The 25554-nt window shown below is 48.9% G+C and overlaps 2 protein-coding genes across 4 annotated transcripts in view; one reads left to right on the top strand and one right to left on the bottom strand.

Annotated features, from left to right (window-relative positions):
* GALM (galactose mutarotase) overlaps positions 1–24027 on the bottom strand; it is a 28759-nt gene extending 4732 nt beyond the window's left edge. Inside the window, exons 1-6 of one of the 3 annotated variants that reach the window (XM_030007264.2) lie at positions 23644–24027; positions 17691–17796; positions 16279–16353; positions 7228–7382; positions 4115–4321; positions 2607–2688 (exon numbers count right to left, since the gene is read on the bottom strand). In XM_030007264.2, coding sequence (XP_029863124.1) covers positions 2607–2688; positions 4115–4321; positions 7228–7382; positions 16279–16297 — 463 coding nt within the window. In that variant the 5' untranslated portion in view covers positions 16298–16353; positions 17691–17796; positions 23644–24027. Of the gene's footprint in view, positions 1–2606; positions 2689–4114; positions 4322–7227; positions 7383–7857; positions 8327–16278; positions 16354–17690; positions 17797–23643 lie in introns of those variants that run through there. The other 2 variants (XM_030007263.2, XM_030007262.2) reach the window with 2 other exon arrangements.
* A 211-nt stretch (positions 24028–24238) lies between these two features.
* The window catches only part of HNRNPLL (heterogeneous nuclear ribonucleoprotein L like), a 30005-nt gene continuing 28689 nt past the window's right edge, over positions 24239–25554 (top strand). Inside the window, exon 1 of the mRNA XM_030007260.2 lies at positions 24239–24579. Coding sequence (XP_029863120.1) covers positions 24379–24579 — 201 coding nt within the window. The 5' untranslated portion in view covers positions 24239–24378. The remainder of the gene's footprint in view (positions 24580–25554) is intronic.

Here is a 25554-nt window from a genome sequence, read left to right on the forward strand (position 1 = left end):
TCAGTAAAGGGAGAGGTTTCCAAGGGTCAGCAGGCAGCTGCCGAGTGCACGGGCAGACCGGTCCTGCTGCCAGCCCCACGCGCTGTGCTCTGCTCGCTGCACTCACGCCCAGCTCGGCTGCAGCTCTGCACTGGTTCTGCTCTGCAAATCTTGAGAAACATCAGTCTCCACCTGATAAACAGCACACTTCTGTGGCTTCTGATCCTATCTAAAAAGAGCACATTTACTGAATTCAGCAGTAGGGTGGAAAAACACCTTGAAAAAAAACACATTTTGATTTAGGCACTTACATAAAATACAGCAGCCATTGCACACAAGGGCTCTGTCTTTAATAGTTGCACAAATCTCATCTTCACCCCAGGGCTAAGACTATACAGTTTTATCAGCTTCAAAGGCTACATTTACCCAAAACACCAAGAAGGAACTGCAAAAAGCAGGGGCAGCAAGCTGGCCGCAATTAAGATGTGAAATAGCTTCATGGTGAAAGCAGTGAGGAGATGCAGGGCGGTGGGTTGGGTACGGCCTTAAGCTCTTCCCCGGCTTGAGCCCAGGCATGACACACCAAGCTGAGCAAAAGCCACCTGGACTGGGAGACCCACTCCTCCAGGTGCAAGCTGATGCATGCACGCACAGTGGTTTTGGTTCATGAACACAGACGTAACTCTGGTTTTAGCAGACAACCGAGCTAAAAAGCTTTCTTGCTTTCTTTTTTTTACTTTTCAAAGCCTCTCTTCCTCTCCCTTCCAAAGTCAGAAGGTGCACTCAGCAAAGCCGCCCTGCAAGACCATCAGGGAAACAAGCCCTGCCATTTCCAGAAGAGCCTACGCTTACCAGAAACCACCCCGCAGGCTCATGCACCCCTTGGGCACAGATGCTGCCCACACCCAGTTTCTCTTCTGTTGATGCTGGCTGCACTCAGGAGCCTTCCTGGCGTTTATGCCCCAGACTGGCTGCTTGGTGCTCCCATCACCACTCTGTCTTCTGGAGACCTCCAGTATGGCACAGCACCCTTGCCTGCCACGGCTCAGTATCTGCACTCCGATGGCCTCCATTCCTCTAAGCCAGTGGGGCTGGATGAAAAGCCATCATTCAGGAGCAAATCTAGAGGTCCGCTTTTTTGATTATTTTAATCTATTTTACATTTTTCAAAAATTAAGCCAAACACAGCTTTTTTCTTTTTTAAATAATGCTTTTCATTCTTAAAAATGATAAAACTTGGTATTAGATTCATTTTGCAATTAGATCAACTCTTACTGCAACTCAGCACAGTCACTTACGCTAAAGGAAAAGTGGGTGTTGGAACAGCATGGTGGGAGGGCTGGAGTCAAGCCACCCAAAGTAAGGTGCCCCTCTGTTAGCAGTGGGACTATTGCCGAGGGCATGTGTTCGGTGCTGGCTCTCCTGCAGGTATGGGGAACATGTTCCCTGTCCCAGCTTGTTCAGATTATTTAACTTAGCGGCTCAGTTGTTTATGGGGAGGAACAGAGTGGAAGTGGTGGGGGAAAAAAAAACTAGAAAGCCCTGTTTTTTCCATTTTACCCCCTGAATCAAGACTGGGTGCAAGAGGCTGCCAGCTTGCTTCTTCGTGCTGAGGCTGGAGACAGTAGCAATACCACCTTTGTTTAATTAACCTGCTTAGCATGCCAAATATGCTGTTTTCCTTAACTGGCTTTCCTCTTTTAGCCATTCGGGACATTAAAGACGGGAAGGAAAAGTGTTGGGTTTGTGTCTTCAGCCTCCCAGCCAGTAGCAGCTGCTCCCTCATCCCGATGAAGGGACTGGTGGCTCAGCTTTTGCAGGGAAGGACAATGCTGGTGTCCCGAGCACCAGAGATCCCAGCAGCTCTAGAGCTCAGCACCGGGCCTGGGAGCTGCCCTCCGGATCAGGGAGTCTGACCATGTCCTGGTGTGCCGTTGCATTCACCGGCAGGAGCCTAGTGCCTGGAGCATGCTGCATGCTGCTTGCATCTCCCACATTTTACTGAGGCTTAAGAAACGAATTCTCCTGCTTTCTGTGGACTTTGCATATGGGCTGACCTTATGGAAATAAGATCTGTGGAAGTAAGACCTTGACATCACATGGAAAATCCCAGTAGAGAAGTATGGTAAAGCTGAACACTGCTGGAAGAAGCAAAGCAGGCAAACCCCAGGCCAATCCCAGCTCTCAAAGTGCTCTCTGGTGGCCCCACTGGCCCTGGGAACGATGGATCGGCCTGCAGGGAAATGCTGGCCAAGCAGGTCTGGAGGGACGTGCTTCGGTCCTGTGACATAGGTAGCTTGTCTCCCGGATGGGCCCCTTGGACTCATGTTGCAGTCTCACATCCCACTTGCGTCTGGCTCCATTTCCTACCTGCACCCCCTGGACGGACCCTGGTCCTCCTCCTCTCCAGGTCTGGGGCTGGTGATGGACCCTGCTACCCACACCTGGCTCTGCCCACTCTGCTCAGGTGCTGTGGGACTGTGCCAAGGGGTGAGGGCCCTGCTGTGCCTGGGGTGCCCTGGGTCCTGGTGTGTCCCCCCTTGCCGGGCAGTGCTGTTCCCTGATACCCACAAACACTCATCTGTAAAACCATCTCCACCACGTGCCGCGGGTGTCGCACCACCCACCAGTAGGGATCTTGCTGTTGTCCACAGGCAGGTAGGAATCCGCTTCAATAGAAATCTCATGGTCGTAGATATCCCGTGAGCCCTGCAGGAGGATGGGAAATACTGGGATTCCTGCTGCGGCCCTTCCACCATTCGAGCAGCCCTAAGCACTCCTGGGAAGTGACTACGGCTGATCTGGTCCTGGGGGACCTCCTGGCCGTCAGCCCACCTTGACCTTGGGCACAGGACAAAGGTACCAGCACAGACAAAAACCTGCATGGGACATAGGAGCTCTAAATCCTGCAGGGCTGAGACTATCAGCCTGAACTTGCACCTCACCAAGCACTACCACCCTGCAGATCAACTAGCCAAAACACGCTGCTTGCTGAGCACACGGCGGTGGGCAAAAGGGGAAGGAAGCAAGTGTGGGGAAGTGCAACCCATCCTCTTGGCTCATCTCCTGCAGAGCAGGGGGTTGCACTCCTCTTCCTCTCCCGCAGCCTCAGGGATGCTGGCAGGGAACCTGCCGGGCTGGAAGGGGAGCAGGATCAAAGTTGAGCCTGCACGTCACTGTCTAATCTGAGCAGTAATTTCATGCCCAAAGGTCTCCTGTTCCTCTGGAAACACACCTGCATTGCATGCTGTAGGTGTTGATATTACTGTACCGTTGGGAGGACAAACAGAGGGTAAACTAACAACTGCACAGCCATTATTAGGGCAGTAGCCTGAGCAGACCCTCTCCATGGAGGGGCTGGGATGTCTCTCACTAACACTTTTAAGCATCTTTGTGTGACTGCACTGTCCCATCCTATTGCTCTGCCCAGCAAGAGTTTATTTCCCAGATCCTTTTCCTCCAAGGCCAGTTATAAACAGGGTGAGACTAAACCACAGGTGCAATACAGTGCCTGTCTAGTTGGCAGGACCCTGGACTGGTATGGGTGAGCCCTCTGCACCCTGCTACTGCCCCGCTCTGCAACCTTGGCCGCCTCACATCTCCTTTCAATGATGCTCCTCCTCCCCATTCTGACCTGGGTATTTCGGTGCTGCACAGACTCTGGCTGGCACTACAGGCCCTGATCTCAGCCACACCATCCACACAAGGGTTCAGTATGTTGTCTCAGGAGCGCCAACAGAAGACAGCTAAGAAATGCCAGTCCACCACTAAGGCATGCCGGTTCTGCACCTCCTCTGTAATCTTCCCAAGGAACCGGGAGAGACTGAAACTCTCCAGTTACACACAAAAGGAGAGTTAATACTCATGATGGGACGTCTCTGTTCACAACGCACCGGGATAACGCAACCTCACTTGAGGTCTTTGTGATTTAGTCCTGTCCCAGCTTGTAGGCTGCATGCAGCCCATGATGCATAGAGACAACCCCCATCACTGTGTCCCCAGAAGCATGCTGTGTCCCCAGACCAGCATGTTGGTCCCAATGATCCCATGGGAAGCCCATGAATCATCCCATGGGTCCCCAGACTTTCTTCCCTTGCACAGTGTCCCTCCACAGGCTTCATCTCCCCACGCTTACCTGCCCTGCGAGGTTGAAATATGCATGGTTTGTCAGGTTGATGGGTGTTGTCTTGCTGGTCTGGGCTCGATAGTTGATGGCCAGCTCCCCACCGCTGAGTGTGTAGGTCACCCAGACTTTCAGGTCACCGGGGTAGCCTTCCTCACCATCAGGGCTAAGCCGGAAGAAGCAGACGCCGTTTGGGAGGACCTGGGGGCTCCAGAGAACCTGCAAGGAACATGCCATTGATGGGACAGTATGGGAAACACAGTGCCCTTCTCTCCTGCCCTAGGCTGGGCTGAAGCCAGGGACAAAAGATACTCAAAGAATGAAGCCCCAAAACAAAGGGTTTTTTCAATCATCTTTCCTGCTCTTACTCCTAGAAGACAAAACAAACAAACAAAAAAAAAAGCCCAAACAATCTTTTTCTCCCTGTGAAGGACTAAAAAACAATACCCCCTTGTTGAAAAAGGGAAGTGGGAGAAAACACAAGCACCAGCCTGCTCTTGGTCAGCCAGGCCCAGCAGCAGGGAACAAGCTTTCCAACGAGCAGCCACACAAACAAGGCAGTTTGATCTGATGGGGGTCTGCCCCAGGCTGTGTTACAGCCTAAGAGGGTCCACGTGTTTCATTTTTGCCCTGCAGCTGGACTTATTCCCCCTCCCTTGGATCTCCTGGTGTGCAACATTGCCTCAACAAGCTGCTGCCCTTCCCTCAGCTAACTCGGGGATGGCTTCTAGGAGAATGTAAATACACACTGGGAGCTCCTGCTTAGGGGCTGAGGTTGGGTTAAATAGTACCAGATGTATTGCCAGACACATCCACACGTCAGTGCTGATCCAGAGAACTGGGACCTCTCCATTTCTTTCCCCTGCCAGAGACCAGGGCTTTGCTTGGAGCTGAACCTGCTGGCGAGCGAAGCAAGCCAGCACACTGTAAATTTAGCTGCCCAGGCCACCTGTTTGACCCTGGCCGTGGACCTGATGCTAAGCAGACGTCTCAGCCCCTTGCAGGATGGATGTGCGACAAGAGGGGAGGTGCCCAGTCTCTGGAGCTTTGCATCTGCCTAAGGAATAGTTACTGTCTAATCAAAGAGGACAGATCTAGGGGCAGGGGCCAGATAAGGGTTTTGAGATGATCCCTTTCATGTCCTCTGCAGAGATCGCAAACTCAGGGCACTTGTCAAAAGCCAACATTTTCACCACACATGGGAACTGAGGTTGCCAAATGTGATAAGCAGGCTGCAGAGCAGGTCCTCCTGCACCAAGTGCAGTTTGACTGCAGCTCCCACTGCTGTGGGACGCTGTAGTTTTAGATATAAGTTTCTATTTAAGTTCTTCAAAGAAAAAGCTGTTAAAGACCAGTAAGCATACAAATATCACTATTTTTTAAAGCTAAGAGGGTTATTTTCTAAAGTTCCCCAGTCCCACAGCAGCGTGATCAGGTATCACTGCCATGCAAGTGTGGCTGCAATCTTCTTTGTCATCAGACCACGTGCTGACTGCAGCACTGAGGTCTGCAAGATCAGGAAAAACAGACAAGACGGGCAAGATGGTCACAGCCAAGAGCCAGCATGTCTTGGTTTTGTTAGGGCTGATCACAGGTCTCTGCACAGTGACCATTACCTGGCTGGAGGGGTCTTGAGCAGGTGCCCAAGCGTGCCCCATGGGCTGGAGGACACAAAGCCCTGGCTGAGAGGTGTCGCTGCCTTGTCCTCACCAGGCTGGCATGCCTTCAGCAAGCAAAGGTAAGAGGCAGGAGAAGAGACCACATCTCCTGTCTGCAAAAGACAGCCTGGAAGCCCTGGGTGCAAAGGAGTGCACGTTTTCAGCTCCAGCTCACAGGGGGTCATGGCGTATAAAAAACACTTTAAATCAAATTGTCCTCTTTAGGGGTACAACAGCCAAGTCACTCCAGTACTCCCTTTTTTCTAAGGCTGCTAAGGAGTGTTTGATCCTGATCTGATGCCAGTTCACACTTTGCTGCCCAGAAGTGAGCTTTTTTCCAGACACTTTGACTTTTGCCCCATCACCCTGGATGTTCTTTCACGAAACAAAACATTAACCCAGGAAAGCAGCTGCACCAGCACATTCACATGTGTTCCTCTGGGGAAATGGTGGATCAGCTACTTGCGGGTTACAAATGCTTTTGATCCAACAAAGCCCAAGGCTTTAGGAAAGCAGAGACTTCTGAGCCTGCTATGCAATCATCAGGGTTATCAGCAAGGCTTTCAAGACAAGAGATGCTCTGCTGCTCTTACCACTTGTAGCACATGGATGGACTTCAGCAGCAGCTTTTGGGAGAAGATAGGAAGGGTTGAGTACCCTGGGGCCAGGGGAAGGTTATTTTACCTCAGGAGGTCACAAGGAAGGGCTGGGGAGGGGACACAGTGATGCTGAGGCATTTTGCAGGCTTGATCTAGTCACCAGCTGCTGTGAGTCAGAGCGAGAGCCCGGGGTATACTGTCACTGGGATGAAAGCAGCATCAAACGGGATAATGTAAAAACTGCACTGAAGCCGCAGCACACCCTGCTCTGCCCTTACTTGGGAGTGCTCTCAAAAACAAGCAGCAATGATACTCAGTTTCTGCAAACCCAGGACCTTCTGACTCTGGGAGGAGCTATGGGAGGTAACAGCCTTGAAACTACAGGCGCAAATAAGTCTGCATGGATCACTCTTCCCCAGGAAACTTTCTCTGGGCACTGGGACAACCACAGCACCCACGCTGGGGCGGTGTGGCTGGCGCCTCGGGACCCTCCGTCATGCATGAGGCTGGGTCCTCACTGCCATGTCCCAGCCCAGGCTCTGTGGGAGCAGCACCTCGCCCCAGGACAACCCCATCAGAACTGGGCTCACAAGGCCTCAGGGCTGCAGTAACACAGAGGAAGCACAGCAGCCCTCTGCATGGCATCCAAGGATGACATAAGTGAGCCCCGCTAAGACGAGCTGACCCAGCAGCTCACAGGGTCTCACTTCCCCCTGTTCCTGCACTCACAGCACTTTCTGGGAGGTGATTCAACTCAATCACCACCAGAAAACCCTACAGGGTGGGGAGCGAGGACACCGTCTCCTCTTGTCACAACCACACAGGCTGTGTGCCAGAGGACACCAAGACCCGCCAGCCTGATTTTCACCTTGTCAAATCCCCTGGCTCCTCCGTGCAGGCTGTTGGGCCCATTGTTGAGGAACAGCTGATACTCCTTCCCGTCCACGGCGAACCTCCCCTTTGCAATCCTGTTGGCAACACGCCCCACGACGGCGCCGAAGAAGGGGTGCTTCCTTGTGTAACCTGGCCAGAAAAACAGCATGCGGTTAAACGGAAGGATTGGGACAGGATGGGCGGTCTCCAGGTGTGCTTACAGACTCAGAGGCGTCTCTCTCTGCTTCCCCCCGGTACTAAATAGGTGACCGCAGGTCCCAGTGTTTCGCAGGACACGCAGCTCGCTAGTCATGCACATCTTTGATTAAAACAGCCTGATGGGATCCTGTATTCTTTGCAGATTTGCAGAAAAGGCCTCTGTCACTGCCGGTCAAAGCGGGACACAGCGCTGCCCCGTTAGAGGGGCACACAGTCTCCCCATTCCCCGTCCACCACTGAGCCCAGAACAGGCAGCAAGAGTTATATTTATTCAGCCCACTATTTGGAGAAGATATTTAGAAGCAGATCATGCAGTGTGGCAATAAACCATAAAACGCTGGTTAAATTGCCTGGGTTTTTTTTTTGTTTGTTTTTTGTTTTTTTAAATAAACAGATTTAGACTCACCTTCCAAAGTGTCAAAGCCTAGGACAACATCTGAACACTCCCCATCCCTTCCTTTCATCTCCAGAGCAGCAATTATGCACCCTAAGGACAGGATTTCCACTTTCACACTGTCCGACTTTAAGACGAACTTTTCCACCATTCCTCCTCCTTCCTCCTGGGGCATCTGCCCGAACACCTCTCTCTTCACTTCTGTCATTGCTCCCCAAAACCTGGCCCGCAGCACCGCCGGCAGGAGCTGCGGCCCTGCCAGGGAAGGACGCTCAGGGGGAAGCAATGGTGGCCGGGAGCAGAGCAAACACAGCTCTTGAGAGCAATCATAAAAATCACATGATTGCCTTCCAGCGCTGGGAGGAGTTACGCCATGCTTCGGCTGCTGCTCCCCACCACCCTGGCTCGGCGGACGGCACGCCGGCAAGCTTCAGCGCAGCCACGGAGGGATGCGGTGGAGCGTGGAGAGGTGCCGAGGGCTTTCACCTGACAGCACCGGCCCGCTGGGTCCGGTCGGCTGGAGGTGGCAGAGGAGAGAGGGAAGGATGCCAAAACGAGGGAGCAAGGCTGCGCGTGCTCAGACTTGTGCTGCCAGGGCCAGGCAGTGCGGCTGCCAGCCCGCACATTTGGGCTTTTGGAGGACAAAGCATCACCGCCACTGGCTCTTCTCCTCCACTTCCATTACACTGCCACAGCTTTCAGGGCCCTTGCAAAGTATGATGTGACAAAAAGCTGTTTTCTCCCTTTATGCCCCCGCCTTAGCCCCTCCACGAGAGGCACGAGGCAGGTCTAGTGCCTGCTGACGGAACTGTCAATCGGGCTCGGGGCATTTGCTGGCCAGGTGTCAGTTCTCAAAGTCACGTTCATGTGGCTCTGACCTGGACTCCATTAAAAATCATCCTCTTTTGAAATACTGACTTCTCCTGCCTGTCTCAGGTCTTTGCAGGCAATTTCAGTCTGCAGGAAAACCTAGCAACATTTTAGTAATGTGCGTGCACATTTTTGACATCTCTTGGCAAGGCTCAAGTGCAAGGCGAAAGAACTTTACTACAATTTGATATCATTATATTTTTATGAGGGCCCATTTTCAGAATTTGTTCAAAGAAGCAATTAATTCCAAGAACTGCCACCAAAAAACCTAAATCAATCAACCAGTGGTTGCTAAATATTCATTTCCAACACAGCAATCACCTTTAGACAAGACAAACTACAGATTCCAAGCCGACACAGAAACAAAACCTCCCGCCCCGGGCTGAGCAGAGGTGGTTTTGAAACCCACACTTCTTTGTTAACGATGGCCTCATGTTTGCAGTGTAACACAAATGGCTGTTGCTGCGTTTCCTTCTGCACCTTCACAACTAGTGCTCTCTATCAGAAAACAACATTGCAAGTAAATATGCTTTTTAGTGCTCATCAATACCACCTCCTGTGTGAAACCAGCTGGGGAGCAGCACAAGCATTGTTTTGAGCGAGGAAGGCTCCTGGCAGGTGGAAGAGAGGGCAGCCACATTTATAACTGATTCGTGAAGTGTTTTCACATGCAAAGCATTCCCAGAAGCTCACTCCTTAGCACCTTGGCTCCCTCAACACCTCTCTCTTAACATGCTTCTCCACACATAGGAAGCATTTCTGCTTTGCAAAGACAGGCTTTCATTAAGGTGTGTTTTTTTAACATGACGGGAGCTGCCATTTTGATTTAGTTCTCTGATTCACACCAGAGAAGGTCCAGATCCAACTCTTTGATATAATAGTCATGCACACTCTTTCATTTTCTCACATACTTTCACAGATGCAAGATCACTCAGCCCCAGTGACATCTAAGACTGTGCAGGTGCAAAAGCAATACCACAGACAAATCTGTTCATGAACCATCCACCCAATCTTCAAGCTGACAGATAAAGCAGGAAAGAACCCACCTGGCACAAGGCTGAATCTTGCACGAAACAGTAAGAGCAGTGGAGCAATATCAGCTTCAGGATTTGAGCAAGGTATTTCAAGAGTCCTGCTTCATTACCTAGAGGATTTCTCATAGTGTGCCTTTGCGTGCATCCTACCTGTCTAGCTCTGGCGAATGGGGGAGGCAGACAAGGGGCAGAGGCAAGATACGAGCGAGTCATGTTCAGCATCTCACTATGCTGGATTTTCTTTTTGGTCATTCCTATTTTTAAGAGAGAGTTTGTTTCAGGCCTTACTCATTGTGGCACTGAGTTTTGCTTACAGTGAGGGTCACATGCAAGCTCCTTGCATTTTTTTCTTCTTCCTTCCCAGAAGAAAACTGCAGTACCAGGCCTGAACATGCCTGACTGGCAGCAAGGCTCTTCCACAGCCAGTGAGTGTTCAGAAAAGCTTGCTGCACATCTCCAAGACTTTGGCTTCACATCTCTGCCTTGCGGCTATGCACAAGTAGCTGGGCAGTGAACTAGCTCTCTTCTCCATATCTCCCCTTGTTCTCACCGAAAAGGTACTGCAGCAGCCTTTTGCAACCCCAAACCCAAAATGTTTGTGTGGAACAAGGATTTTTATGTTCTATCACAGCCAGTGACCCTGCAGGTATAGCAGAGGCATGGCATGAAGACAGGTTATGTGCTTCCCAGAAGCCTGGCCCCAGCTCCTCTAAACCAGGCAAGAGATTTCTATTTAGTAGCAAAGGAGAACTGGGAAGTCAGCCTGTGAGTGAACGGTCTTGTCTTTCCCCCACCTAAAAGCTAATAAAAAGGCACACTATGAAAAAGAACAGTTTGGGGGTTGGGTTTTTTTTTGAGAGGGAGCCATTTAATGCATTGTCAACTACTGTCAGAAAATAAACCTGTTATGAGAAAAATTACAGAGGAGAATTTATTTTCCTGAGATCAGCAGCTTGGAAATTCCAGGTGCCTGTGGGGCAGCTACTGTTTTGCAAGGCAGAAGCAAGGCATCGGATTTACACATACTTGTGCTATTTTCTTATGGATACTTCATTTTTGTGCTTTTTTCAGATGTTTTTCTTTCATCCAAAATAAAGTTACTTTGCTTAAAAGGCTACAGTGAACCAAACTCTCTGTCGTGCAGTACCCACTATCACAAGATCCTTTTTTGGTTGGTCCTAAGCAAATTCTGTAATAAATTATGTCACTACTCTTCCTTCCTTTATTTTGTCTTTATTTTAAACTCAGCTGTGATTTTCAGTTTATTATGGAACCACAGCAAGACTTTAGGACTCAATTGATGAAAAAAAATCTTAAAAGGCAATTCAGGTTTGTGAAGGGATGTGTTGTGCTCACTTACAGGATCTGACTCTGTTCGGAGTTACCCAGATCCATAATCCCCATTTTCAGCAGAGCTGCCTTATGTAATGGAGCAGGAGTGTGACCTTAATGCCACTCACCATCCTTGAGATAGGTGACATGTCTGTATCTTCCCTGTGAGGAATCTTTGGATAGTACTCCTGGGACAGGTTGCTTGGATGAGATCTCTTGTGTTGGGGAACCTAAGCTGTTTGTTTCATCACCATTAAGTGGTGCAGCTTTGCACGCAGAGCCCAGAAATGCTCAAGCTGTTATTACACCAGTGGCATTTTGATTTGAAGGTGACAGAGACACTCCAAATGCTGTAATACTTAAGCAATGGCCAATGGTTACAGTTTGCTGTCACCCAAGAAGCTTCCTTATTCACTGGTAACAACATTAATGTACCCAGCACTGCAGCTGGAGATGGGGTCTGTTGGGGCTGGTTGCTGCACAGACACAGAAAAGAACGCAGACATCACTTGTTACACCCTCCAGCATTACAAGACTGTAATTAAATCCCCTTTTTCCAACAAACTTTGTGTAAGCCCGAGGGGATGAGCTGGCACTAAAGCCTGCAGAGAGTTTGCATTGGTACACAGAACAAAAGGGGAGACATTCCCCCCACCATTTTATTGTCTGTTTATTGAATGTATCTTCAGCTCTGCTGGGTACTTCCCAGCACACAGGCTTAAAATGGAGCCTGCACTTTTTTTGCTTCATCTCTTCAGGGCCAAATATACTGAGCCATTGATTAGGTTATTTTAGGATCATGGCACAGTACAGTTGCTTGCTGTTATTCTGGCAGTCATTTATCAGGAGCCAGTTAAGCATGTTTTATAAAGCTCTTCAAAAAACACAGCTACCCGAGAACACTTTACACAACATGTTTCAGATGTGCCTTTGTGCGCAAGTTGTTTGTGTCTCAGTAGCAGCCAAAGAGCCTTTCGGATGTGTTGGTTGCTATAGTAATTACTTTCCTTGGGAGCTAAAATAATAGCTTACAGCTCTTACAGCTCGCTGTTGTGTAGGTTGCCTTGAACCAGAGACACTTCCATTTTGTTTTGGAGGGGGCTGGGGACTACACTCTAATGTACGCTGAGAGACAGACTTTCCTTTCTATGCTTGTACAGCTAATTTTGAGTTTAACCTTTGTAGAGGATGTGTCACAGGTCTAAACGTTCAAAAATAAAAGCAGCATAGGAAATGGTAGGACAGTCTTACGACTGAGGTTTCTGATGGGGGTAAAGATTTGGATTTGGTTTCCATTTCTGTTACTGAAAACTGGTAGGAAAGGGACTGAGGGTCATGCTGAGACTGATTTTCAGTGCTGAGGACCTTACAAAGCAATGGGTGGGGGGCTCACAAGAGTTTCAAAAGTGCCTAAGCAAGTCAAGCAGGAACATGACAAGGAGGACCGCTCTGCATCATTCAACATTTTTTTCACTGCTGAAGTAACTGCTGTATGGACCTGCGGCTCTGGAGAGGGTAAGGGGTCTCACTGCAGACAAAACTGCCTTTCAGAGAAATCCCACAGCTGTCAGATGCCAGCTCCCCCCTCCATCTGCAGGCAGAGAACATTTTGGAGTGACATTTTAAATTGCGGTCCTGTGGGCTGTGGGACTTTTGCTTGAAAGGGCACTGTGCAGAAGCATTTCCCAGCAGTAAGACAAGCCCTGTGCTCATGAAGGAGGCACCGAATGGGAAGGTCTGTAAGTCGTTTTGGACTCCTGGCCTGATGAGCCAGGGTTTTTTGTGCAGCTTGCAGCTGGGTGGGCTGGCATGGCATGGCATTTCTGGTGTCTGCCAAGGAAGCAGAACAGAGGTGGGGGCAACTGGCACAAGAAATGATCAGACCGATTACCCTCCTGCATCAAGAAGCGGCTGCAGGGCCACTGCAGCTCAGATTCATGACTCACAAAGGTTGACCTACATAGGGTCCCAGCACCAGCAACAAGTACCAGTTTGGTTTTGCAGACAGAGACCAGCAAAAGGGGAGGAAGATATGAAAAAGGGCTCAGAGAAGGGGGCAGGAGGAGCTAGGATGAAAGGAGACAGAAAATAAATACGGAAGGCATTTTGCCTCACAGTGCTGTCCTAGAAAATTCGCTCTCAGATGTGTACGTGGCTGCATCGGCAACTGGCAGAGAGATGCCAAAGGGAGATAAAAGGACTGCATCATCTGCTAAAGTCTGTGAACACAAACAGTTCCTGTTTCAGTAGCAGCAACATACAAAGATGCAGGGAGGGAGGGTGTTTGGGGAATCCGCAGGGCAAAACTGGGCCTTTGGATGTAAGGGGGGTGTGCTTGGCTTGCAGGCAGCAGGTGATAAGAACTTATTTCCCACCCATAGATGTGAAGATCTGCCCCCCCCCCCCCCCCCGCCCCCAATTTAGGCGTAGCATACACACAGGTTTTGCACCTACACAGCTTTGCTGCTGAAGTGTAATCTTTAGCAACAGAGTTAAAGCAGCCTAGCAGGGAGTTGTATGAGCAACCCCCTTCTCCCCAGGCAATGCCGGATAAAGCGCCCTTTGGCATGCCCACATGTTTCTATATGAGGCTTGTATCTAACAACACTGGTACAACTAAAGTAGGTGACTTTTTTATGGAGGAATAGCCCCAGAAAGCCACGGGTGATGCTGACCTTGCAGTGAACGGCAGTCCAGGACTGCTCTGATGACCAAGCCACAGCCCCTGCGCTTGCATATATGCCCCGGAGACCCGTGGAGGCAGGGAGAGCCTATGGACACTGGGCATGGGGGGCTCAGCCTGCCCATCCGTCCCTCCAGCCTGGGGCAGACACGTGGCGCCCAGCCCGCAGCTGACACCAGGCTGGTTGGAAGTCAAGAGGACATGGTTTTGGTGTGCCCAGGCCCTCTTCCGCTCACAGTGTGGATGTAGCCAAGATTACTTGTGTAGTGCCCCTAAGGATAACGCCTAAAGATCACGGAAATCCCAGGGTAAGACACAATGATAGACTTGGTCACAAAACCCCCTGAAAAACATACCGGAAATCTGGAAATGCTTCATTGCAAGGACTCACGGCTCTTTCCTTTTTCTTTTTTTTTTTTTTTTTTTTTTATGATTACAGAGCCAAACTTTTAATTCACAACAGTCCGATTGTGCAGGCTTCAGCTATGAGAACATTTAAAATGTCTGTTCTGTATTAAACTTGTGATGTTTCAATTTTTTTATCTGAGAATTTCCTATGGCCTTTTTATAAAGCTCCTGGACTAAGTTTTCCACTATCGTATCAGAAAATTTGGCTGCATTTTTAGCCCTGGTGGATTGTGGTGTACCAAAATCTTAAAATCGTCACTGAAGCACTCCAGTAGAAACAACATCTAAGATGCAAAATCCTAAATGCAAGGGGAAAAAAAGTATTTCTCTGGCAAAAACTTTAAGAAACAAAAAAATAAATCAAAAGGGCATCCAAAGATAAAACTTCACAATCAATCCAATGTATTACCTGATTCTATAGATTATCAGCTGTCTTTGAAACATACCACCTGTATTCACTGTGGCCAACACCTGCAGCTTTAGCAGAGTAACAAAATTTGTTTCTTTACCCAAAACAGAGTCAGGTGTGGGAGAATCTTGGCTTTCTTAAACAGGAAATCTGCAGCCATCATGGGGACTTAAAATCGTAATTAAAAACATGATCAAAATATGAGATCTACAGTCTCAAGTTACCACAAGGTGGACAAAATAATTCAGACTGCTTTAACCACAAAAAAATTACTTCTGATTTTCAAGCCATGGTTTGGAGGGAAGCAGGACAGGGCTAATTCATGACTTTTGATTTCTAGGATGGGCAGTACTGGTCTAAAGAATGATTAATGAGACTGTTTCTGGACCACTAGATTTTTCTTTGGGTTAATTTGGGAGTAAATTTTCTTATTAATTACTTGATATTTGACATTTGTAATGAGCTGCTAATGACTCAGAACATGCATTTTAGGAAGCCTTGTTATATTAAAAGCAAAAGCTGCAGCTACGTTGAAAACTCAGAGGAGGCTGCAAAAAACTTCCTCTACTGGAGAACCAGTTTGTGCTAGATATATATTCTTCCTGGCATATATATGATTTCTTCTCAGCAGCAACTCTTCTTCAGCACAGACATCATAAGATGAAAAAAAATCTTGAAAGTTTGCTCACACATATAATTAAAATTACTTATCTTACATCAATGTATGGTAGGTAGCCTGCCTAAATGTGTGGCTCAGCTGGACAATGCATGAATGCTCCTATGAAGTGGAGTGTGAAAAGATGAAGCGTGTCACCCAAGAAAGTGTATCAAGGACACCCTAAGGACATGCTTCATCAAGTGCAACTTCCTAGCCAAGTCACTGGAGCTCTTAAAAGAGTCAGCAATGATGCTTCACAGACCTTATTTGTATAAACAGCATTTCCTCAGGCAGGGAGAGTGTGCCAGCCAAAGGAGTAGTAGTTGTGGAGTAGCTCAGGTGGTGAATTGTATTGCAGTTGCGTAAGAGAAAGCTGACTGCATACAGATACCTACCATGAATTCACCAAGCCTGATTCCTCTACCCCCACCACAGTGTTGTCATCTTTGGCTGCCAGCAGCAGCAGCAACCATTTAATTGAAACAGGTTTAGATGCTGTCAGTTAGGGCAAAGTGAAAGTGGGGTTTGCTTTTTTTTTTCCTTTTTCCTCCCTGTGAAAGCAATTGAAGCAATACTTGGCAACTCACCCCCTTTGTTGCAGTCAAAATCCTTGTGCTAGTGCCCTGCTTGGGGAGTCTGGGAAGGTGGCAAAAGTTATGCTATAGGGAAATCACAAAGGATTTATGTCAAGCCTATTGCAGCTAACTAGGTGAAATGGTACAAAACATTTTATTTGGCTTTAGCCAGCAGAACATTCTTTGTAATGGGCAAAAATAAGCGGAGACAACATTTTAATGATAATCAATAAAACTAATCCTCATGTACCACATACAGCACAAGGACATTATTAAGCAGAACTGCTTTGAGCTTGCAAAGTGTTTGTGCTGTACAATGTACATTAAAACCACTCTGGCAGCCCAAGCAAAGATATCTGTAAGACGTTGGTTCGTGCTCTGGAAAGGTAGCATCTCCAGACAGCACGAGGGTGGGGAAACCTCTGCACTGCACCCAGTCTCACTCTGTGGACATTCTTGCTTACCAGTCAGTTCAAAACCCATCACCAAGCTGCATTCCTGCCACAGCAAGCAAAGTAGTCCAGTGGCGCTGCTCCATCCTGGTTGGAAAGAGACAAAGGAGATCAAGATTAGAAATAATATACAATAACCTGTAGGAAAGCACCTGGCTCTCAGACATTCTCTCGCTTAGACACTGAGCCTTATGCTCCAGTTAAGTTTTCCCCATCAAAGAGCAAGACACAAACCACAGAACATCAACTAAATGTCTATTTTAGAAACGCATATCCTTTCTGGTAGCTCTTCTTCACAGGTGCTTACCAAACAGTGATTCTGGGAAACAACCCCTGCTTCGCAAATTGATCACTGCTCATTTTTAGGAACTGTTGCCTAATATAAATCCAGAATTGTGACCCATTCCTCCTTGGGGGATACAATGCTCAGGAACAAAAAACGCTTCCAAAATCTCTGTCTTTAAAATGGAGCAGCTATTTTAAGAGAGGGAGGACAGTCCTGGTGTCTGGATAACTATGACCACAGATGGCAGTTCAGGTTGTAAGCAAGACTCAAAGCTGGCTAAGGGCATGATTTGTGTCCATGGGACGGGAAAGCTGTCTGCCTCCTCAGTAGGAGAAGCTGCCCCAGGATTATGTTGTGTGAGCAGCCCTAAGTATTATACTGACAGGTAGCAAGGGCCTCTTACGGGGGCATTTCTTTTCTCTCCGCACTCTAGAACACCCCAATGTCCTGCTCACCCCTCACGATTCTGTGACCCCATTTCCTGAGCCAGGCAGGACAAGGAAGCTGCCTGGCTTTCTTTCAGAGCAGTTTGCTATGCACAGGGCACAGCAAATGTGCACACAAGTGAACTGCATGTACACTGCAAAGTCCTTGATTTAATGGGACCAGGGATGTGCGTAGCAGCCGCAGAACCGACTTTAGGCATGGGCAAAGGTAGTCTTCTAGGACAGCAAGGCAGCCATGGCTCTGCTGCTTATTTCACCTACACCAGAGCCCTGGAGAGATAAGCTAGTCCTGCTGCCAAGAGGGTGTGTGGGATGGCTGTTTTGAGATGCAAACAAAGCACCTCTGTGTGGCACATCTATACAGCACTGGAGCTGTCCACCTCTTCGGGACTTGGTGACAGATCAGCAACCTGCCAGCAAAAGAAGAAATTTCAGAACTGCAGTTACTTTATGCTACAGCCCAGAAGAAACGAAACCAGCCCTGGATGGGGAGGTGAAAGTGCCATTACAGTGTCTTGAAGAACAAATGGTGTCTAGTATTTATGCAGAGAAAGGTGATCTGAACCAGAGAGAGGAAGTACTGACTAGACAGATGTTACACTGTCCATCCAAGAAAGAATGCTGGTAACCAAACAAATGATAAAGGTAAAAAACCAAACACCACCACCACTACTTCCCCAGGGCCCCCATACCTGCGTGAGAGCTGTGACACTGTGACTTTTATCTCTGCTGTGGCTGCGCTAGTGCAAACAAGTGTAGTGGCTCTGGTCTGCTGGTGTACCTCTGCTGTGCTCAGGTCTGAAAAATACCACAGGATGACCTGTCAGGTTGCCTTTTTAACTTGGTGAACTGGACAGGCTGTGGCCAGGTAGCAAGCAAGTGCTCGGTCTTTGCTTTCCTCCCACTCACACAGGGAGCCCAGACCGTGCCCAGAGCATGCTCCTCAGCTCTTCCGCTGGTAAAAGAATGACTTGTTTTCTTCTATTTTTCACTACCATAGGGAAGTGCGTCACTGCCATGTGAGGTGAGCAGGTGCTGCAGTCTGCTGCAGAGGTAGAGGACTGATATGTAGACAGCTTTTGGCCAGATGTATTCTTAATACTTTTCAACGGACCACTTGAAATACTTAAGGCCTGATTCCACAGATAATGCAATTTTATTTTGCAGTCAGTGCTGAAAATTAATTCTGAGGTTGCCAGCTCAGGTGTAAGAAAATGAGGAAAAAACAGTGACTGATTATAAGCAACGGGTTTAAGTGACTTGCCTAGTATTAGATTGGTCTGAGGAGAAATAAAGCAGCGTCATTGCTTTTAAACTCTGTGTGTGTGTGTGCATGCATACGTCTGTGTGCGCACTGACTCTGTATATACAGAAGAGCAGTGGTAATAAACTCAAACACTTGAAAATGTTGTGTCAGGACATCCAAAAGAAAACCTGAGATTTTCTTGTGAGATTTTATGGATCATGTTTTTCAGTTGCAATCAAAGGAATTAAAATATTTTTTCAGAAGTACTGACTAGACAGAGGTAAACTTCTCTAAGTTTATTTAGAGAATTAAACTTGGAGTTACTTGGAGTCTGATGCTTTAAGAAACAATAAATACCAAAATATTTGTCAACCTTTTGAAAGTGCTGGTAATAGTGCAAGGCTTGGCAATTCTGCTGTGTAAGGCTATGATTTTAAGTCCTTACTAGTCAGTGGATCTGACCTCTACCACAGCTCTTTATTGACCCAAGTGCACACCAATTTAGGTATTCAAGCCAGTGTCAAACATGCTGAGCAGCCATAGATTCTCTTGACAGTAACTAGTGTATTGCATGCTCAGTACTTCTGGTTTTTGGCTTCAGAAGTCTCGTAATGAGTACCCAAATGTAGGGGTCTATAAACTGCTGGTGGATTGAAAAGAGTGGCAAGTAGCAAGGAGCTGTCAGTGCTGTCCAGCCTAGAGGAGAGCATGGATACATCCAAATCAAAATAAAAAAAATAAGAACGGGGAAAAATTTTCCATTTTAGTTTGTCCAGGTATGTTGGTGTTTCCACCATCCCTCTGCAGCTGAGGCAGTGGTAACTTCCAGCAGGAGGGTGGTCAAAGCACTCATTTCTTAAGTTGTTGAGACTAAATTAAAAAAAGGAACAAAACCCTTGCACACTCATACCTCAGCTGTAGGTAACAAACACCAGTGTAACCTTCCTTCACAGTGCTACATGCCAGACTCCACATTCAACCTGACACTATGTGCTACACGTAACTTCGCGATTCCACTGACTGTTGGTGGGCTCCTGAGTTTTTGGTAAAAGGGGATGAGTCAAAATGATTAATGTGGGAAAGCCACGCTGTGCTATTGGAAGGGAGGCCTTAAGCCTTGAACGTGCAAACTCCAGCAATGCAAAACTTTCCAAGAGCTGTCGCCCCCCCACTAAGTCAAGACGCCATCCTTGGTCAGAACAGCTGAATTTTGGCTGAGCAAGAACTACAGAATGAAACCCTGCAGCAGCAGAGCCTCCCTTGCCACCAACGTACGCTTACATGGGCCACTGAGGCACCTTTACTGGTAGGGCTCAGGGTGTCATGCTCCTCCCACCCTATCCTGCCAGCATCCCCCTGTGGCATGTCTTCTGCATCATACTGTGACAGAGAAGCTGTGCAGAGCTCTCCGTTTATACTAATCTAGCCCTGTGGTACAATTACTTTTCCTTCAAAAGGGCATTTTCTTGGTTTCAGTTCTTGACTGAGGCTTCTGCAGCTGCGTGCCCTCAGCTGCAACAGCTTGTGTCAGCAGCAGACACAACGTGCCAGCGGGGGAGAACCGTGGCTAACAGCCCTCATGTCGATGTGTTGAGAAATGTGCTGACATTTTCCCCACAAGCTGCATGTCTACTTATGATTCTCCTCAAGTTCCGGGAAGGTCCCTGGCATTGGTTTCCATCAAACGTGCACGTGAAGACATGCAACCTGGGGGTGAGACATAACGAGATCAGAGAACTGATCACTATAGGAGAACCTTTATGGAAGCAAAAAGTATAAATGGGGGAAAAAAAAAAAAAGACTAAGCAAGAGCCAGCTTAAGGCTATTAAACAGAAAGGTATGGAAGCAGCTTCTGACTCAGAAAATCCTTAAACTGCTGACGGCTGGAAACTGCAAAGTATACTTGGGAACACTCACTCCATGCATTCTGGTTTTTACATGTTGCTATATGAGCCCACGGCTGGCAGCTCTCCAGTATAGGATGCTTTGGTACCTTTGGTCTGACCCATTTTTATGTCACCTCTTGCTGACTCAGACGAAAAGGGTAGATCAGGTCTTGGTGTAATATCGCCCCTAACACACTCAGCACAGTAATGTGTGATGGCTAAAGGACTAGTTTCACCTCACATTTGAAAGTCATATCCAGACCATTTTTAGGTATCACCTTCTTGTTAACATCCCACTACGAATGTCATTACTGGATCAACTCATGCTAACTGTTTTTCCCTTATGGCCAAGTGAACTAAAACCTTTTCCCATTTTTATTCTAGCTGTTACTTGCATTCCCTGGCATCTAAAATACACTGATCTTAGCACTGGAAATGTAATGTGTTCGCATGGTAAGAAACATTCCTTGCTACAATGAGATAATAGCTGAATGTAATATAAATTACACTAAAGGATGTAAGAAACACAAGGCAGGAAAGGAAGAGAACAGAAAATTGTACTGTTAACAACATGTACTTCCACACTATGTGCATAATTAAGTGGTTTAAATTTCTACCGGGTTTGGGGATTTTTCTTCATGTCATTGTTCTGCTCTTTATGTAATTATGTGGTTGTACTTGACTGCATGGTGGTACGCAAATAACACTAATTGCTTTTCTTATTGGAGGGTAGTGGACTGAAACCATGACTTCTGTTTATCAGCTCCAGGTAATAAAATTTGTATGAAAAGAACTATTTCAGGCAGTATTAGCACCTTTCATCTCTCTGTCTCTTTTATACAAAAGAAGCAGCTCTGACAAGCAACATAACAGTGAAATCCTTCTGCTGAGTCAGATTCAGCAGCTCAGTTTCAAACTTACATAACTGTGATGTATTTCCATATTCCCTCCCTCCTTTTGTATGCATGAAGCACAGGCAGAAAGAACAAGTGCTCCAAGCCTGCTCACAGTAGCTTACTGTGGAAGCCTCAATGTCACAACTTAAATATGAAAAATATCTTAACATCTCCACTGTGGAGTAATTAAATACTGCATTAAGTCGGCAAAGCAGGGTCTGCTACCAAGTGACACTGGAGTCCATATGCTGCACAGAAGCATGCTGAAACTTTTCTGTTTCTTGGAACACTCAGTAAATAAGAATTTGGTTAAACAGTAATTTCCTCATTTTCAGAATAGTAATTTTAAATACATGGGGGGAAACAAAATTTAATTATTGCAGAAAATCTAATTATTGCAGCATTTCAGTGCCATTTTGTGACTATAACTCTGGTATGTTCTGTGATTTCTCAGGCTGTTATTTTTTGCAACGGTATGGTGTAAATGTCTGCTAAAATCCCAGAGCTCTAGCAGATAAAACTAATTTACTAGAAACTTCATCTGGCAAGTAAGCATTTATGTCCATAGCAGTAATATCAGTAGTGCATTTAGAAATAAGTGCCAAGAAAAGTAGGTTTAATATTCACAGATGGCATGTTCCTCATTGACTATTTGAAACTACAACAGATGTATGTACAGCTTCAGCCCTGTGGACTGTATGCTGTCAAAGTTGTAATGAATTTTTGTTAAAAATGAGAAATAAGTAAAAGTATAAGAAATACTGAAAGAAAAACATAAATTAAGAATCAAAGACCAAAGAGAAAACAAGAAGGTGAGAAACACAGCAAGTTAAGTTAAATCAAATATATGTGCTTGTAGATAAGATGATTAGATGAGCTACCTGAGAGATGCAGATTCAAATCATGTCAGGCAGAATGGGAAACTGAACCTCCTCCCACTACTTGGAAGAGTGCCTTTACCACTGGGTTTCAGGATAACAGAAAATGTTTAAACAGCAAACCATTTGCTTTCTTTTCTAGCTTACAACTACCATTTCAGGTTGAACAACATGTTTTGTTTGATACAAGTGTGGGGTTTTGTTTTTTTTTCCTCCCTCACCAAAACAAAGAGAAAAGAATAACACTTATTTTGGCTGTCTTCTGAATTACTTCCCTCCCTCTTATTTGGCTGCTCAACTGAAAAAGCAATTACTCACACGATCCTATACCCATTCTCCATTGACCTACTTTCAGCAGGGTTCCACTCCACATCCACCTGGGTTTGGCAGCTGCAGCAGCAGAAACTAATTCAGCTATGAAGTCCTGTAAGCCATTTGTAACACTGAAAGCCTTCTTTCTGTGCTTCCATCCACGAGGAAGCCTTCTCCTGGACAAACTGGCAAGATACAGATTGGGTAAGTGGTCTGCAAGATGGGTAGAAAATTGGCCAACAGGCTGTACTCCGAGGGTGGTCAATCTTTTTTACTCAGGCTAGCAGCCTGTCACAAGTAGGGTCCCCAAGGGACTGACACTGGGCCCCAAGCTGTTCATCCTCCCAAATGATCTGGATGATGGAATTGAAAGTACCTTCACCAAGTTTGCTGATGACACTAAACTGGGTGCTGAGGTGGACACATGAGAAGGGAGAGCCATCATATGGAGAGACCTGGACAGGCTGGAAGAGTGGGCTAGGAAGGACAGTATAAAGTTTAAAAAAGACAAGTGCAAAGTCCTGCATGTGGGACAGCATAAACCAACAGCCCAGTCCAGGCTGGGATCTGTGTGGCTGGGGAGCAGCCTTGCTGAAAGGGACCTGGGGGTCCTGGTGGACAACAGCTGAACATCCATCAGCAGTGTGCTGCGCTGCAGCAACAAAGCCAAATCAGATCCTGGGCTGCATCTACAGGGGTATTACTAGCAGGGATAAAGACGTGATCATCCCACTCTATTCTTCAGTGCTTGTCAGACCGCACCTGGAGTACTGTGTCCAGTTCTGGTCCTCACATTTCAAGAAAAACATGGACAGGCTGGAGAGGGTCAAAAGAGGGCCATGAAGATGATCAAAGGGCAGGGCAACCTGCCCTATGAGGAAAGACTGAAGGAGTTAGGTCTTATTTCCCTGCAGGACAGAAGGCTTGGGGTGGGGGTGGGTGCCTCATCACAGTTTTCCAGTACTTAAAGAGTGGCTACTAGTAGCAACGTTAATTTTTTTACAGTGAGAACAGCCAATCACTGGAACCCAGGGACATGGCGGAGTCCCCATCACAGGAGGTTTCCAAGATGCCACTGGACAGGGCGCTGGTTAATCCTGTCTAGGCTCCCTCCCATGAAAGGTTGGACCAGATGATCTTTCCAGCTCCCTTCCAGCCTGGGCTGTTCGATGGTTCTACGATTCTATGCAGACAGGCATGGGCTCCAAGAGTCACCTTCAGCAGCATCTCCCTGAGCAGACCCACCCGCCGTTCGCATTGCCAGCAGACCTGTCTGTATGCAACGCAGTGCCATGCTATGAGCACACACTGGCACCGTTAGAAACGGCAGTGCCAGTAACAGAGCCCTAGGGGGGACACGGACGGCTGTCCGGGCAGCTCACCGAGCTTGTAGGAAGCATATTTAGCGCGGTATATTGTTTCTCACTCGACGAAGACCGGACCCTGCTGGCCCACAAGAACAAGCGGACCAGCTTCCTCTTCACGGGCCCGGGGCTAACGGCAAGCTGTGAAGCTCACGGCCGTGCCTGAGGAGCGGCCTGAGGGCTCCGTGACCTTGGCAGCTCACGGCTGGGAGACGGGACACGCCGACCATGCCGCCGGACCGGCCGCTCCCCGCGGGTCGCTGCGCCGGGGCCCGCGCCTCAGCGCACCGCCACACCCCCCCCCCGCCTTTACCAGCCGGCGGCGCCGGGAAGCAGACAAAGGCGGTGGGGGCTGCGGGGGGAAGGCGGTCGGCGAGGAACAGGCTCGCAGGCCGGGGGCGCTGGGCAGGGCCCTCCGGATCCCTCGGCGCGGCCTCCCTGCCTCCCCCCGAGCCCTCAGACGAGAAAGAGCGAGGGAGGGGAGGGGGCGGTGCCGAGGCGGCCTAGCAGCGCGGTGACGGGCACGCTCCCCGCCCAGTCGCTGCGCCGGCGGCGCTCGATGGGCATGCCTGCTGGCCCGTCTCCTCGGCGTCTTCGCCCCCTCCCCGACTGGGAGCCAATCGTGGCGTCGCTGGCCGGCGGGGAGGCGTGACCCGCTCCCGGCGCGGGGAGGGGCGCGTGCGGGGGAGCGGAGCGCAGAGCATCTTTCGGGCTCGCCGCCGCCGCGCTCCGTCCCCGCTCTCCTGTCGCCTCCCCCCGCCGGTAGCCGGGCCGTTCCCTCCTTCCCTCCCTCGACCATGTCGTCGCCGTCGTCCGGAGAGCGGTACGAGGAAGAGGAGGAGGAGGAGGAGGAGGACGGCGCCTACGAGAGCCAGGCCAAGCGGCTGAAGCCCAGCGCCGCTGCCGAGGAAGGCGAGATCGAGTACAGCGGCGCGGAGGAGAGCGAGAGCCGGCGGGACAAGCCGGCCCCGCCGCGCGGCGGGGGCTTCTCGGGCGGGGTGAGGGACGCGGGGGCCGCCGGGGGGGGGGGGCGCCTGCCGTCAGTGTGCCGGCGGGGGGGGGGGCCTGCGAGCCGCCCGCCCCTTCCCGCGGGGCGAGGCTGGCGACGTCGTTCCCCGTCCCCCCCGCCTTCCGTTTCCCCGGTGGTGGTGGGTGTGGGGGGGGCTCCCCCCGCTGCCCGTGGGGCGGCGGGAGGCGGGCTCCCCGCGGGGACGGCGGCTCCGGCCCCGCGGCCTTCCCGAGGCCGGGAGCCCGCCGGACCTCTCTCCCGGGCATGGAGGCGCTTCCGGTGGGGCTGCGCTTCTCCTCACCGGGGAGGGAGGGCGGGAACCGGGCTGGGTCCGGTCCCTCTCGCCTTCTTCACCGCCGCAGGCGTGCGCGGCTTGCGCGGCTAATTGTCTGCGGCCGTAGTCGCCTGGGGGAAGGGACCGAGCTTGCAGTCTGCTACAGAGGCGTGATTTGGGTTTTGCAGCTCCGAGATTGTGTCTCTCTCCCGTGGGCTGGTTGTTGCCTTTTGGGATATTGCCACTGCAAGTTTTGTGCCTGCCCTGTTGCTGAGTGTAACTATAGAAACGTAGAGCGGGGGAGGAGAGCGAGGCGGAGGATTTCTTTCATCCTTCTGTTTTACCTTTTGTGTCTGGCAGCATACGGCGATAAGGCTGATCGTAAATGATCGCCTTCTCGCTAAAGTCGTTTGTATTTCTACTTTCTCCCTCCCCCACGAACAATGCTCATAAGCACACTGGTTCGCTAAATTTTTTGCTACGTACCTTTTATTCTTCATGAATTTGTATCTAAGTATCAGGATAGTCTTTGACCCCTGAATTTGGGCTGGCGATACTTTTGTGTCTGCTGTTTGATTTCTTAGCTAACTAGTTGTCTGGCTGATTGTAACCATTTTTCTTTTCGATGGCTCTTTCTCTCTGTTTCTCACTTGAAAAAGCCAGATGAAGAAAACATTGATTTAATGGCAG

Source organism: Aquila chrysaetos, chromosome 2, assembly GCF_900496995.4.
Source record: "Aquila chrysaetos chrysaetos chromosome 2, bAquChr1.4, whole genome shotgun sequence".
Lineage (NCBI taxonomy): Eukaryota > Metazoa > Chordata > Aves > Accipitriformes > Accipitridae > Aquila > Aquila chrysaetos.